General features: G+C 44.4%; 1 protein-coding gene across 1 annotated transcript in view; it reads right to left on the bottom strand.

Annotated features, from left to right (window-relative positions):
• Window positions 1-672: 672 nt before the first annotated feature.
• The window catches only part of LOC109298835 (synaptojanin-2-binding protein-like), a 30,093-nt gene continuing 14,078 nt past the window's right edge, over window positions 673-16,687 (bottom strand). Inside the window, exons 2-4 of the mRNA XM_019519147.1 lie at window positions 11,457-11,593; window positions 3,746-3,841; window positions 673-2,603 (exon numbers count right to left, since the gene is read on the bottom strand). Of these exons, the coding sequence (XP_019374692.1) occupies window positions 2,463-2,603; window positions 3,746-3,841; window positions 11,457-11,593 (374 nt within the window). The 3' untranslated portion in view covers window positions 673-2,462. The remainder of the gene's footprint in view (window positions 2,604-3,745; window positions 3,842-11,456; window positions 11,594-16,687) is intronic.

Below are 16,687 nucleotides of genomic sequence, written 5' to 3'. Positions count from 1 at the left end.
TCTGCATCCGCATCCCCCTTCCTCCCCTCCCCCTCCCTCCCAGCTGTTGGCAGGGCCCAGTGGTGGTGGCAGGGTGCCATCACCATGCCCTCTGCCACTCCTTGGGGACTTTTGGTGGTGCGGGGCAGGAGCACTGCGTTCCCCATGGTGGGCAGGCACAGAGTCCCACATCTAGCCCTGCCCCCACTTCTTGTCTGGTTGGGGAGGGGGCGAAAGGGTCTGCTCCCCCTCCCCTCACTGCCCCGCCCACCTTTGGGGCAGTTGTCGGGGTGCAGTAGCAGTGGAGCACCACCACTGTGCCCCCCCCACTCCCCATTGGCTTGTGTTGGGGCCTGTCGGCTCTGTCCCTCCCTCCGCGCTTCTTGTCTGGTCAGGCATGCCGGGTCCCCACATCCTCCCCACCCACTGCCTCGGGGCTGGGACCAGGGCCGGGGCCGAGGCCCAGGCCAATCCCGCCCCCTCCCCTACCACTTCAGGGCTGGGCCTGCTCTCCCCACCCTCCTCTGTCACTGCTGCCTGCAGGGAACGGGGGGGCCGAGGCCAGCCCCCGTGTCCCCACTGTCATGGCGGCACTCCGCTGCACCATCTTCTGGCCGAACACTTTTGGAGCGCTCCGATTGCCTGTTTGCCAGCCTGTCAGAATGCGAATAAGGTGTTATGGACAGACAGACAGACAGACTAAGGCTTTTATAATATTACATAATATATATTGCATCTGATTTTTTTGGCATCATATAGACCAGACACATATCACTTCTCTTTTACAAGTACTAAACAATGTTCTTCCTTGGATATAAGAGAAACAGGCTTCACTCCAATGAATTCAGGTCAGCAGGAAGATTTCAAACAGAACAATCATAGTGAGGAGTTAAAGTCCTGCAGATGAAAGTCAGTTCCACCCTTCCCACAGAGATGGTCTCTCCCTTCAGTCTTATTTACTAAATTCTCTCATCATCTGACTCTGGTTCATGCTCTTCTTCCAGGTACCACGTCTCAAGAAGTGTGTTTGAGAGATTCCACCCAGCATCTAGATGTGCTTTGTCCTACAGCCCATCCAAAAGAATCAAAGCACCTTGGGACACTGACACATCTCTGCCTATTCTCCTCTGCCTGGCTCCTATAAGTACAATCCAGCTTTACTCTGTGTTGAAATAATGGTGTTGCCCTTGTTCCCTCACTCCCTTAAGATTATGATAAAAGTAGTAGCCTGTTAAACACCCATCCAAGTTTCAGTATTCTTTTTTTATGGAAAGTAATGGGGTGCTTCTTGCAAATGTGTTGTTGTTCCTAAATCTGTCAGCTCTCCCTTAAAAACATTTAGTGTACTAACAGAATATCTGTCATGATTGTACATCTTCCTTTTCCACTCCCAGAAGCCTTATCACAGCCTCTTCAAACAAGCAGTAGCCTGTATGGACCAATATTATGGATGACTTCCCTCTATAAAGTCTTTGACTTCATTTTAAAGTCTTTGAAGGAATTCTGAAGACAGCAAACCAGCTGCTATTACAGAAAGATACTATGTAATATGACACTTCCTTCAGGCACAAACCACGCACACAACCTCTCTCTGTTTAACATGGAAGATAAGTGCTTCAGGTAGCTCTGTGGAATAACATGCTGTTGCTTAACCTCTGCTTTAGAAACCCATGCAGCTTCTATTTCATGACATCACTTCCCATTGATTAGATCTGTGATCCCATTGGGAGTCTCTCTTCTTCCAGTATGCTAGGACTTGGCAGAAAGTCTCCTTTTGCAATTCTTTGGCTTTTCTCTCTGGAGCTCTCTCAGTTGCTCTCCTCTTCTCCTACCCTGCCATACTACCTCCTGCCTTTCCTGGGCCAGTATAACACACATGCACATTGCATATTTGCTTTAACTAGCAACTGCACTGAGAACTTTAGCTGTGAATTCACAGGTAAGACTGTACATATTTCTCTAAGGCATTTAGTTAGCAAGCCCACCTCCCGCCCCCTCCCCTAAAAAGGAAGGAATAAAACAAGACAGCCTGCATATTGTTTCTCTTCATCCTTGATGCAGGGACAGGGACTGTTGGCTGTAAAATTTAAAGAACAAGAAGAACTCTAAAATAAAAGTTTTGTTTTAAAAAACACACCCCAGCCCTACCAACCCTCCCCACCTAGAAGTCACATATTAAAATAGGGAATAAGTGAAAGTATTTGAACATTCAGGGTGCAAAAGAAAGGGGGTCGCAACACTTCCATGGGATTAGGGAGAAATGGCACATCCCACTTTACACACAATCATGCTACTCATCTCTTACTTTCATCCTACTCTATCTATCCCACAAGAAAAAAAAAACATAGTGAACATCAGCAGCAACTTTATGATAGGCAATAACCCTTTCCGATGTCAGTCCAGGAAAAAAACAGTTGATTCTTGTTCTTTAAATTATATCATAGATGTGGAAAATATGCAGAGATCTTTGGAGGGTGAACTTTTCACATCCGCTGTCGATATCTGAGGAAGAGCCACGCTGCAGCCACTGCTAGTGCCAAACCTGGCACCAAAATGGCAGCTAAGGGAATACCACCTGGCTCTCCATCTCCTCTATGACCCACTGAGCCATTCTGTGGCTGCAGCTATAATGGAGAAAAAAGTACCAGTGTTAGAGAGATGTCCCTCACTCCAGGAGAGACAGCAATACTATGTGATAATGAATAAGTGCTTCTGTAAGCATGTACAACATGCCATCCACTTGTATTGTACATCTGAGGCACAGGAGGTCCAGAACATGGAACTCTGCTTCAAAAGGCACCACTACAGCTTGTGCCAAAGGAAACCTTCCATTAACTACAAGCAGCATTAAATGCTTTTATATCCCTGCATAAGCAAGGGACTATGCAGAGAGGACAGCTGGAGCAGGTTAAATCCCATGCAGCAGAGCGTAGTGATACACAGATTAGGAAAAGTGCATTAAACACTCCCTCTCTAGGCATCAATACATTATCTCCAACATGTTCATTTGCCAGGAAGAGGCCTATGTTGGATTCCCCTTTTATATTTGCACAGGGTGAGGGGATCTCGGCATGACCTATCCACATATTTCTTCAAAGACTTTCCCCAGCACTGGTTCAGGTTGGGTTGGCATTTCTATTATGAATTCTAGGACTGTGAGAAGGGCCACACTAACAGCAGTGGCTTCTAGATACCTTCCCTTTACCTCCAGACCAAGGGTATAAAAATACCAGCACTGTAAGCTTCCTCCACACTGCCTTGCAAATGTGCCTCACCCCTAAGATGAAGGGATGGCCTGTAAGTGTTCTCTTCTAGGGTCCCATCAGTCTTTAGCCTCCTAGCCAAGACTGACATGTACGGTGTCAACCACTTCTCTAAACATCTTGCTTTCTTCTACCCAGCAACAACATAAAACTGGAGATTTAGGTGTAGGAGGGGACTTGGGATTTCATCTGCCCACACCGTGAAATAGTGCGTCTCTTACACAACAGAAAAGGGTGAAGACGGACTCCAAACCCTCTCTCTCCCATCCCAAGTGCTACTAGAAAATAGTAATATTATATAGAGATACTGCTGGTGCTTGGTTACTTGGTGAGGGCCTCCTAGAAGGGGCCATTCATAAACATAAGAAAACCCAAACCAAGGAAACCCTGCACACATTGTTCACATTGAATCCCTGGGAATTCTGTTCTTTCTTCCACAGAGGAAAGAGGAAGGAGGGATACATAAGAATTCAGGTCACCCCTTTGAAGCTTGTTATACATACCCTGTGCTGAACTTTCAGAGACACGTCATTGCCTGCATTCCTGAAAAAGTCCACAGCCTCCTGGTGCTGCAAGTCCTTCAGGTCCCTGCCATTGATCTAACAAAGGAACACAAGGAAGAACCAGTAGCTGTGAGATCAGAAATCAACTCTTGGACAGACTGGACAAGGGAACAGGAAACAGTTTAGGTGGCCAACATTATTCTACCTGGGAAATCTAATGAAAGGAAGAGGGTACTATTCACACTGTCACTAAACAATTAAATAGAGCTTTGATATGATCCTGTGAGAAATGATCTCAACCCAAAATCCCAGATCAAAACATTGCCAAGCCATTAGGAGTTTGGAGCTGGTTCTGAACTTTGAAGCTTGGTCTCACCTTTTATTCTGATACACAGAGTGGATAAAGGGACATAGACAATACAATCATATTTATCCAAAGCCTTTTACCTAAATTATATTACGCTTCCTGCTATGAATTACCTGCTTAAGAGCCTACCTTTCTTACCCAGCTTCTCCTAGCCAGGTTTACTTGAGTGCCTCAAACAACTAGGTGCCACTGTGAATTATTTTTACCTTTTGAAAAAATAAAGCAACGTCAGGTGGAAAGGCTATTTTTGGATGATGGTACAGGATCTAATAAACATTAAGCACAATGCAGGGCAAGTATATCAGAATCCAACAGACACTCATGTCCACTGTCCTGCTTCAAGTCCCTCTGAAGTATGTGGAATAAAACATGCTAATACTTGTCCCAGGACACGGCTGGGTGCACCTGCGGGTTCCTGTTATTCTTGGGACAAGCTGGCTGGGCTGTGTGCTCTTGCTGGCCACCTAGTGGCAGAGAAGCAGCAATGCACCTTAGAAGGGCTACATGTCCAAATGACTGTGCTGTGTCTGTTCTGATTCAGGTCAAACCCCCAGGACAAGCACAACATTTAGACGCTAATCCAAGTGATCCTGAACTGTTTTTTACATTAACAATTTAAAAAGACATTTTTCTTATTGGCAAAGCAGAAAACTTTTCCTCCAACTTTGCAAATATATTCATGTTTGGCTTCAGATGAAGCATGAGAAAGCTGATGAGAAAGTTGCATGGGAGCAAAACCAGGTTAGAATGGACTAGCTCTGTCAACATTGGTTCTTGTGGAGTCATTCATTTTCCTAAGGGACCCAAAAGGTAAAAAGATATAGCTGACACAGCTAATATTACAAGGTCTCCTGGTTATTAGACTGTTGCTTAATAAAGGGCCAAATATTAGAATCAAAACTCCAAAACCAACACGAGAAGCATTGTACTACACACATGCTCTACTGCTTGTGAGTGTCTCATTTTATCAAATCAGCTGCTTATAGGAATCAGTCTTAAACTATAATCTATACATCCAAGCCTTTTCTCCACTGGTCATTGGAATTAAGAGACAGGTGGTTAGCTATGTTAGTCTGAAGCAAGGCAGAAGGCAGGGTAAATTTGCACTTTGTAGACTACATAAATCAGAGATTATATATATTAGCATAAGCTTTCATGGCAGCATCTGATAAAGTGATCTTAGGCTCACAAAAGCTTATGTTATACAAGTGCGTGTTTGTGTATGTACACCAAATATATACATATATAACATATAGTTTAGTTAGTCTGTAAAGTGCAAATCTACCCTGCCTTCTGCTAGAATCAAGTCAGTTCAAACTGCCTGTGTGAGCATGTTCACTGTACAACTAAGTTGCTACACAACAACCTGTGACTACTGAGCATGTGTGATGCATCACAGTGCTGACCAGCTAACATCTTTTTTTTTTTTTTTTTTGAGAGTGCTTAACTCTACTGAGGGAGTAACCAGAAGCTGAGAAAGTGTTGTCAAAAGGAGGCAGCAATGAAGTTAGGCATGTCTCATTTGATTCTCAGCAAAGTTTTAAAGCAAAAAGGTTTAAACACTGACCATGGGAACCTCAGTGCTAACTATGAACACAAGAGTGGGGAAAAGAAACTGAAATCTCTTTGGTTTACACATGCACAACACCACAAAGCATTAATCACCTGCTGAATCCTTGTCAAGAAGGCAAGAAGCCCGACAACGATGACAGGTTATACTAATTTTAAGCCCACTGACAGCTGAGTAGGTAAAAGGAAAGACATGGCAGCATGCTGAAGAAGCAGAATGCCAATGCAATGTCAGTGGAAAGAAGGTGCCACAGGTTTTGCCCAAATTGCTGCAAGAGTATTGTGCTGACAAGATTTTCAGCACAGATGAAACTAGCTTTTTTTTCCCCTCCAAAGCAATGTCTAATCACTAAGGTGATCATATTTCCCTAGTTCCAAGCTAGGAGACGCCATTGTCTCTAAGCTCAATTATCAGCTGAGCGTATTGGAGAGTAGAGGGGAAGTACAGAGCACTGGAGAACAGAGGGAGATGGGAGGGGAAGGGGGATTGAAAGTCATGCCTTTTTGCCAGGATAGTTCCATTTTTAAACATCAGTCCCACAAATCCCACTAAAAAAGAACAAAAGAGTTAATTTGACTAAACAGGTCCCCTCTGCACATTACAGGTATCATGCAATTAACTGGTGAATTGTGCAGTTACCTTGAGACCAGCTACATGTGCGAAGTAGCTAACACATGCTCAATGCTCCAACCAGCTATACAGTTAGACATTGAAAATGTGTACTAACTTTATAGATGGTTACTATTGAGCTTTAATTTGCAAGTGTGGCAGGGCCTCCCTTGCAGCTACAAGCCCATCAGCTGACAGGGCTCCAACCACAGGGGTGCAAGCCTGGAGCTCTAGGGATTGTGGCCACCATGGATTTGGGGATGCATGAAATCTCTGGGCTCACACAGGGCTCTTGGTCCTGGCTGCACCTCACATGCAGCTGGGACCCAGAATCCCATGGTTGATGGGGTCTCTCGGTCCTGGCTGTACATGGCCCCTGCAGCCTCAGACGTGGGTGCCTGCTTCTTGCCAATTCACCAGCAATAAAAAGCAACTGGATCTAATGCATGATCCCACAATCATGCCTCCTACTATGTGTGATGTTTAAGGTGGAATAGCAAGGAGATGTTTAAAATGGGACATTCCTAAGCAAAAATGGGAAGTATGAGCACCCTACAAATCAGACTTTTCTTTTCAAATGTATGCTTGTTAATGGTGGAAAGAAGCAGAAAGATGGCATTACTGTGCTTCTGATTTGCAATATTAGGCATTAAAAAAAAACACAAAACCCTAGTAAGTCAGAAGGAAGAGCAAGACTCCACAATGTTCTCATGGGGTAAGCACTACCCACTGACTAAAGAGCAAGCAAAAATGTACAGATGACAAGCTCAAGCCTCGAGAAATTCCTAAATGAATGGCACCATGAACGTGTGAAAAAGGTTTGGAAGATTGTTCTGTTGCTGGATAATCCTTCTGGGCACCTGTCAAATGTTGTATTGCAGAATATTTACTATTTTTCCTGTCAACACTACCTCAGTCATACAGATTCCCAATCAAGACATCATACAAAGCATCAAGAGCATACACTAACATATTTGTGACAAAGTAATTGCAATATTCAATTAAACTCAAGGCACTGGCTGTGGCACGTCCAAGAACTAGCGCTTCTGAAGCCTTTTCAAAAGCAAAGTCACTGGGACACTGTTAAAGCTGACACCATCTGTCATTACTTCAAGGCAGGAATTGCCAGCATGACTCAAGTAGGTGAGGAAGTAAAAAACAATTCTCCATCTGGAAGAAGGCCACTTCAAACCTTTAAAAAAATGGTGGCCTTTGACAAAGGAACTGATGGTCACTGCAGAAATCAGCAAGCAAGACATTATTGATAAGATCCAAGAGCGACACAAGCCAAAAGCACATCTAGTCTGTGAAAAATGTGAAAAAATTGAAGCAAGACAACAGCCTTCCTGTACACGTTAGTTTTCCAGAGGCTTGGGAGCAAAGGTGACAGCACAACAGAGGACAACAAAAAATATGTTAGAAAAGGAAGTCTCAGAGTTCCTGAAAATGACAGTGGCAGGAAATTTTACATGAGTATTTTAGGCAACAGATGTAAATGTTAGATGTCAAAGTCTGCTGGCCTGTAGTATTTATTGTTTAAATTGTATTGTAATAAATGAATAAAATCTAATGAAGCATCAAAACTGTCAAGTTTTTCAACAGGCGTCTGCATGGACTTTTTACTTTGCTTCCTTTATTAAAATCAGAGGTGTTCTGACTGCTGTGATTCTAATAACTGGTGGACTTTGTAGTGCCGCCACAGTATAAGTTAGGTATCTAAACAAAAGTCTTAAGGGAAAAAAATTAAAAGAGGATTGCAAATTTCTGTAAAGAGAATCAAAAGCAGAATATGATATAGTAAATCTGTCCTGGCCAATTCTTAAATATTTTTTAGGAGAGATGCAATTTAAACAAAACGTTTTAAGGATGTAAAAAAGATATGCACTAAGGATTTGATAAATCAATTAGACATGTTAGCATTTGCCCCATTTAAAAATGTGCACATGGATATCTGAGACAGGTATTGCCAAATACTTGACTGTAGGATACATTCATGCTTAATGGATGATCATTTACAGATTTACAGATCAAGCATGTAATCAAAAATAAAAGCTTTCATTTTCAGTTGCCTTGCCTCAAACCTTTTATTGGTCATCATAGGATAATGATGCTCTTTTATTAAGTATAAGGCATGAACACTGGATAATTTTTAATTAACAGGCTAGACCAGGGATACTCAACCCTTTCACCAGTGGGTTGGATTGGCAGTGTTCTGTCTGTCCATGGGCCGGATCCTGCTGGTGGTCCCAATCTGGCACCGGGGCCAACGCGATGGGCACCATCTGGCTATGGGGAGGGGGGCGTGGGGCAGCCTAGCCACAGCCCAGCTCCACAGGATGTGGCTTGACCCCAAGGGGAAAAAGGCAGCATGGCTTGGCCCTGCGGGGAAAAAGGGGTGTGAGCCAGCCCCAATCCAGATGCAGGGGAGGAGGCTCAGCCCAGCTGCAACTGGCAGAGCAGATGGGGTCTGGGAGTTTGGCAAGGGGGTGAGAGGTGACGGTATTAATGGCCACCGTTCCCCTGCCACCAAATTTCCCTCCTCATGGGGAGCTCTGTAGGCCAGATGCAATAGCTCCAGAAGCTGTATTTGGCCCGCAGCCTGGGGGCTGAGCACCCTTGGGCTAGACAAAGGCAAATGCAACCCATGGAATAAAGCTAGATGGATCTCTACAATTGGGTGCTGTCCAGCCCTGTCTAGTAAGTTATTACAATAACAGAAATCCATTATTTCTCACTGAAGAACATTTCATAGCCAGGTTACATCGAACATATTTTCTGCTATTCCACGTAAAATTTCTTTTGCCCTATTATGTACTGTTGTTCTTAGATCACACTAACCCCTTCCTCCTCTTTTTGGCATTTACATGCTTCAAATACATGCACACAAAATTATTATCCTGCCAGGATAAAGTAATACAGCTTCCCTCATTTTAACTTTATATCACTCTTTGGATCAATAGTCAGACTCCATCTTACACAAGTCACTCTTAATTTATTTATAGAGCCTGCAAATGCTTTATATGGGAAAGATTAACACATGAATTTTAAAAATGTGCGTATGATAGATTATCAGCAGATACTTGTGCATATCACTGCTTGTTTAAACAGATTGTTTTGTATGACTGACAATACTAGAAGACAACATCCAAGCCACCGTTTTACATAATTCTGTTGAGGAGAAAGAGCCTAAATTACTTTTGATGTACTACACTTCAATCTTTTATGGCTCAATAGGAAGCTCAGATTCTCCTGAGCAAAGCAGTTAGTGCTGTAATCTTCTTTACTCCACTGACCAGCATAAATGGGAAAGCAACCTGGAGATAAAGAGACTGTTTTTTCTCATTTACATCAGTATAAATCAGAAGTAACTCTATTAAATTTATGTAGAATTACAATAGTATAATATCAACGTGTGAAGAGAATTTAGGCCTGGTTATTTTAAACCCTTTTAAGTCTTCATAAGTGGTACTAGCAGGGAGGGTCCAGAGGGTGGTGACAGGTGAGTGTCTATCATCCCCTCAGGACCCTTCCTATAGGGTCGCCCAGGGTTTTTATCTTCTCACCCCTCCTGTTCAAAGTGTATATGAAACTGCTGGGTGAGATTATGTGGAGATTTGGAGTGAAGTGCCATCAGCATGCTGATGACACTCAGCTCCACCTCTCCTTCCCTTCTGAGCCTGGCCCCCGAGTCTCCCTACTGGATGCAGGGAGAACCAACTGAAAATGAATCTGGACAAAACTGAGGTGATGGTGGTGGGCAAAGCACTTGCCTTGGGTGGGGATTGGAACACCTATCAGTGATGGGGTTCAGCCTCCCCTTGTCACTCATGTTTGCAAGCTTGGGGTGCTCCTGGGTCTTCAGGTGGCAGCCGTGGCTAGGAGCCCCTTTGACCAATTCTGTCTGGTGAGAAGGCTGCGACCCTTTCTTTCAGATTCAGATCTGGCCAGTGGACACCACCATCCATGACTTCATACTCTCAAGGCTAGACTATTGCAGTGTGCGCTACATAGGGCTGCCTTTGAAAAATGTCCGAAAGCTGCAGTTGGTGAAACATGACAGCCTACTTTCGGATGGGGGTGGGGTGCCAAGAGCACATAACTCCAATCCTCCAGCATCTGCACTGGTTTCCAATAGCTTTCTGGGCACAATCTAAGATACTGGATTTGACCTAGAAGGCCTTATATGGTCTGGGCCGTACATACTTGAAGGACAGCCTTGTCTCTTGTGCCCCACTGCAACCCCCAAGTTCAGCCGAGAGCAACCTCCTGCAAGTACTATCGCTATTGCAAGTCTGGTTGGTAACAAACATGGGAAGTCGTTCTCAGTAATTACTCTCCAGCTCTGGAACTCCCTCCTCGAGACCCACCAGAGCCCAAGCCTGGACATGTTTTGGAAGCACTGTGAGACTTTCCTACTTGGGGAAGTATTTAGCAAACAAAGCTAGGCTGAGACATTGCTTAGTAGGTCAGTGTTTAAAATTTGCTATTGTAAGCCTCCCAGTACCTTTGGTGGAAAGGGCAGCATGTTAATTGCATAAATGAATTTGTGCAGTGGTTCTCAACCTATTTGGACTTGAGGCACCCTTCCATAACTTTTGTGCATGGACTGGCACCCAGTTTCAAAAACTAATTTTTAGCTCCTTGCAGTGCTCACCTCCTTGCTGAGGCGCTAGGCAGTGGGAAAGGGGAATTGGGCAGGCAGGGACAAGTCCTGCACTTATCTACTTATCTCCTCAGACTTCCTGGCACCCGTCGAAAGATCTTGCACACCCGAGCTGAGACTCACTGCTCTTGAGCTTACCCAGAGCTGTTCCCTATCTATAATGGCCTGTAAAGCCATGTCTCATAAGTTTGTTAATACAGCTCCTTGAGATCACAACTTCATATCCAAGTGAAGACAAGTCCGTAGCTAACCCAAATCTGAAAAGGTTCCACCTACCCACTATAGGATATGCTGAGAAAAATCATGAAGAATATTCCTGTTTAGCATTGGCTGGCAGAAACAAAAGTGCACAAATTAATAAACTGCCATGACTGGCAAAAAAGAATGGATTGTACTGAACCACTTTTCTCAATGAACTGCTTTGAACAGGAGACCTCTGACACAGAACTGCTAGGTAAGAAGAGAGACAAGGTATAAAAGAGGATGGAAGAGAAGGGCTTACCGCTAAAATTTTGTCCCCCTCTTGTAATCGGCCATCCACAGCAGCAGCCCCATTTTCTTTGATCCGGCTGACATAGATGCCATTGTCGTTGGGCAAGTACGGCTGATCCGTCCCTCCAACAATGTTAAAGCCTAACCCTGAGACATGCAAGAGACAGAGCACATCAAACAAGGGAGATAGGAAAGATAACTAACCACAATTTGAGCCACTCTTGCAGCTGGCAGGGATAATAGTCTATATCAGAGGCAGGCAAAATCCGGGCCACAGGCCAGATTGAGCCTGCAGTGGACTCCATTTCCCAGCAGTCCCTGCCTACATCACTGCAACTGGTTTCCATGGAGACCCCAGCAACAGCAGAGCCAGGGTTTCCATGGAGACCAGATGGACCTCATCAGGGCTGGCAGGGCGCGCAGCTGGGCAGGGAGCTGCTCCAGGGCTGGGATCTTGTGGTAGCGTAGTCTGGAGCCGCTGCGATCTGCCGCCCATATGCCCTGGGCAAGGGTGTGCAGGCAGCAGATTTTGGCACTGCCCCGGCTCCAAACTCTGCTGTTACTGCCATAAAATCCCAACCCTGGCCCTGGAGCAGCTTCCCACCCAGCTGTACACCTTGCCAGTGCTGCTGGAGCCAGTCTCCATGGAAACCCTGGCCCCGCCACTGCTGGGGTTTCCCTGGAAGCGGGCTGAAGCGATGCGGGCAGGGGCTGCTGGGAAATGGAGTCCAGCCACCGGCTGGATTTGCCGTTGTGCCCACCCCTAGTCTGCATGCTGCCCGGCCTCCTCCTCTACCCTGCAACTCCCAGCATAGCCGCACACAAACCTGCACATACTCCAAGTCCTCACTGGCGAGAACAATTTTCTCCTCAATAACTTTTTACTTAAAGGAAACAAACATGACTGATATCTCACAGTGGACCTTCAAGCAAAAGTGAATCAGACCTACACCAACTTTTGAGAGACAAGTAAGCAGTATCCCCATTTTACAATATGACTTGACATGACTTGTTCAAGGTCTCACAGAGCCCAGATTTCTCAGCTTCCAGCCCTGTATTTAACCACATCTAATGACTTAGATCAGGCTTTAGGGCATTCTTTATTTCCTTGAATAAAACCATTTCATATTTGAAGTGAGCACTTGGTGCTGTCTCAGGAATCAAAAAACATGACAGGAAATGAAGACAAAACTCTAAGTTTTGAAAAACAAACTAGAAAATTGCATAAATTGACACAGAAAATATATCCGCATTAAGGCAGGGTTTTTAGAGGGTTTGGGATTTTTTTTTTTTTTTTAAATAAACCTTGATTATCAAATTCTGGTTGTAGCCAGCTGGTGGATTAAAGTTCCCTGGAAGATTAAGACTTGTTTGCATAGTCTAATCCAGAACAGATTGAATTTGAAAGCTGAAACACAGGGGTTGCTAGAGCCCCTTCTGTATCACAGATGCAAAGAAACAGGTTTATAAATAATAATAAATGATAAGGATGGGGGATTTAGCTGCAAGAAGTTTGTGAAGTCAAACTTTACCAAAACAGCTGAGAAAGGGAAGAAGGAAAGGAGGAATTAGGCATATTCTGATAGAAACCTGTCACCCAGATGCTACCAGCAGTATGGGTCTGATATAAATTCCTGCTTCCTGCTCCCCAACGCCCACTTCACCAGCTGAATACCTCTCTCTCTCTGCCTGCATTGGGTGGAGAACAGAGGACACTGAACAAGCAGTTTATAACCACAAAAGTGGCTTGCCACAGCTTGTGGTACCTTTCTTGTTTAGTATTAGGATATCAAAAGGCAGAGGGGCGAGCTATAGAGTTCACAGAGTACAATCTCTGGTGGAAAAGCAGGGGAACATGAAGAGCTCCATCCACCCATTATTCTTCCTGCTCCTTCTTGCCCGTTTTAGACAAATGGTAGAGAGGGTGGACTTGGCAGTAGAAACTGTGGGGATACAGGGTTGGGGAGGCGGGGGAAATGAAGGAGACACTGGAATTTCTGGTACCCTAGTAGCTGCTTTAAATAAGTTTACATTTTCTGTGGCAGTTAAAATGAAAAATTAACAAGTGTGTGCCATAAAACTAATAATCTGGGAACAAAGCGATCAGTGCCATAGAAAATTTACTGGGGAGACAGCAAAACATGAAGGAATCCTACGCTCTTGTTTTGTAGCAGGAACAGTCACAACCAGATAAAGGTTTCACAACATTATGAAATCTTATGAAAAAGTCATTATCTTTTGGATGCAGTTGGGGAAGGAGGGATGTGGGTGGGTGAAGGTGAGTGTGAAATGAATAGCAGTAACTGTTTCTTCTGGGTCATCCATACAAAACACTTGTGCCTGGTAAAAAAAGTCTCACAGTTCTGCCTTGCTTGGTAAAGGGTAGCCATTCAGCTACAGATTTAGAGGGAGATTAACCCAAAGAGCAGAAAACCAGAAAATAATCTGTCTTTTCATAAAACATGACTTTTTACCAGCTCAATGAGAATTTCACAACAACAAAAAGTGTGAACACCAGGCACACACTCTTCTACCATGGTGGATATTTTTGCCATTCCTCAATTTTTTGGACAGATGTTTTTCACAGTACCCTTTTTAGAGTTTGTAAACCAGTCAACGTACAGTATGAGAGACAGGATTATACTTTGCTATATAGAATACCAGTACTTTGCTCTTTGGACACAGAAGTGAATGATAAGCGATGTGATAAGGGCTCAATTATTATGACAAGTTGATGGTACCTTCACCCTATTAGTTAGTACATATTTAGCATCTAATTTTTTTTAAATGTATCTACTATGTTCTCTAGAACACAGGGATCTAAATAATTATATTTCAGATCCAGGGGATAAGAGACTAAATGAAACCAAAAAAATTCAACTCAGAATATTCTCAACTGTGTGGGAATAGTTACCAGTCAGCTGGGGTCTCTATTCAGCAAATGAAAATCTTATCAGCAGTTTAGTTAGCATAAGGGCATCAACTGAACACCAGAGCAACCAGAGTTAAGACCGCTAAAGCAGTACAGGCATAGAAGCAGCCCAGCTCCTCTGAACAGGACTGGATGATTCAGCATGTGCAAACTCTTTCAACTTTAGGCTATCAGTTTAAACATGTTTAGGATCAGATGCCAACTATACTGGAGAGATCTGGTGGGGGGTTTCTGGGTTGCTGCTACCTGTGTTGTACTGTGAATAACTAGATGACTTAAGCATGCAAGGCTCTGAAGCCAGTGCCTTTCACTAGGCATGTCTACACACACAATTAATATGCACAAATAAGCTTTTTCGTGTACAGCAGCACATGTGTAGACACTGCCCCAGCTGGCTGGGGCACAGGGTGCTTCATAGTGGAGCCAGCCTGCAGGCAGCCTCTGTGCCAGGCAGCCGCTCGGCAACACATGGAGACAGGGGCGGGAGGGGTGTGCTGACTGATTGCTCCCCCACCACGTGCGGTGGGGTGGAGGGCTGACTGGGGCCCAGGTTTCTCAGTGCACAGGCTGCAGGCCTTGTGCTGAAGCACCTGGTGGCTCCAGCCAGACAGGGCAGTATCTACATATGTGCTGCTGCACATAAAAAAAACTCCGCAGCAGGGTAATACTGGTAAAATACAAGTATTTTACCAGTACTACCCTGCTACAGAGTTTTTTAATGCACAGCAGTGCACACGTAGACACTGTCATGGCTGCCTGAAAAATACAAGTACTACTCTGCTGCAGAGTTTATTAGTTTTGTGAGCCCTAAAATGGGTGTATGTGTAGATGCTGAGACATTTACTTTGCAGTTAATTAGTCAACTGTGCAGTAAATGTCTCTTGTAGGTGCACCCACTGGAACAAGATTCACCATCAGAAACTAAAATTACATCAACTGAGATGTGGATACTGCAGCCTCCAGAAATGAGAGTGAAGCCAAAACTGGCCACCAGCTAAGCTCAAGCAGAAGGTCTGGCAGGTTCTCATTTGTATTTACCTTAATTAACATTAAACCCTGAGTCACAAAATGTAGTTCCAGATCCAGAACTTCCCTTAAATTTGCAGGTCTTTGGATCAAGTCTCAATTTAATGCATGTGTTATTAACTGAATGCAGTTCTTATAACATTCTTATTACATAATAAATCATGTCAATTTCAAAGCATATACAATCCTGAAGGCCTGACTGCCACAGCCTGGGACATTCAAGGTAGGCATGCACCAGGGTCTCCCTCTGCTGGCAGAAAGGGCCAGTATCAGAGGTGTCCATGAAGCATGCCAGGTATATGCCTGTGGAGAGAGCTCCACGAAGGAGCTGCCAGCTGAGGCCTGACTGCCACAATGACAGATGACTACTTTCTCCACTGTCCTTCCCCACTTCCTTTTCCCCTTCCGACTCACACTATTGTCACTTACTGCCATTTAGGCACCTATTTAAGTAACTTACTAAACAGCACAGGCAAAGGGTAGGGCATCATCACTCTGGTCAACATTTTCTGAAGCAACCACGAATTTTGACTGCTCAGCAGTTTCAGAAATGCTCAGCAACTGCCACCCAGGTGACATCAGTAAGAGCCGTGGGTCTTCAATATCATTCCAAGAACAACCCAAGCTCTTCTCAGTTGAGTGCCGGTAGGAGTAAGTGCTTTTGAAAATTCTGGCCCTTGTTTAGCATGGCAATGTTCCTTATCTTTTGTCCTTCTACTAAAAGGCAAGGAATCGAATTTTATCTGCAATTCACTATTCATATTGCATCCATTTCATCCAATTTCTTTAAATAAAAAAAGTTAGAACTTTCACAGTTACTTTTCAACTCCTGGGGAATTTGGATTCCTTTGAAAAGACCAGTTTTTATAGCTATCTGCTGCTCCTTATACTGGCTTTCAGTACAAAACTATGCTGCAACGACGAGTCTACTCTTTTATCCTCAGCAAGAGGGTGCCACTACAGCAGGGGTGGGCAAAATGCGGCCCACCCTACTGCTACATTTTAGGGTTTTTTAAAGCCTTCCTCAGATGCACTGGGTGCTGGCTCCAGCCAAGGCTGGGGATTGTTACTGGGGTGTGCCAATGTTCCTGCTGAAACTTAAAACCAGAGGTTCCTGGCTAGAGGGTCTTGCCCAGGGGTGGGCAAAATGTGGCCCACAGGCTGCATGAGGCCTGCCAGTCCAGTCTATCCGGATCACAGGGCCCCTAAAAAATGTAGAAAATTAATATTAATCTGCCCTGGGCTGCCTGTCATGCAGCCCTTGATGGCTTGCCAAAACTCAA

Source organism: Gavialis gangeticus, unplaced genomic scaffold, assembly GCF_001723915.1.
Source record: "Gavialis gangeticus isolate Ggan-Ray unplaced genomic scaffold, GavGan_comp1, whole genome shotgun sequence".
Taxonomy (NCBI): domain Eukaryota; kingdom Metazoa; phylum Chordata; order Crocodylia; family Gavialidae; genus Gavialis; species Gavialis gangeticus.
Note: the sequence above shows the minus strand (reverse complement) of the source record. Positions and strands in the feature narration are given on the sequence as shown.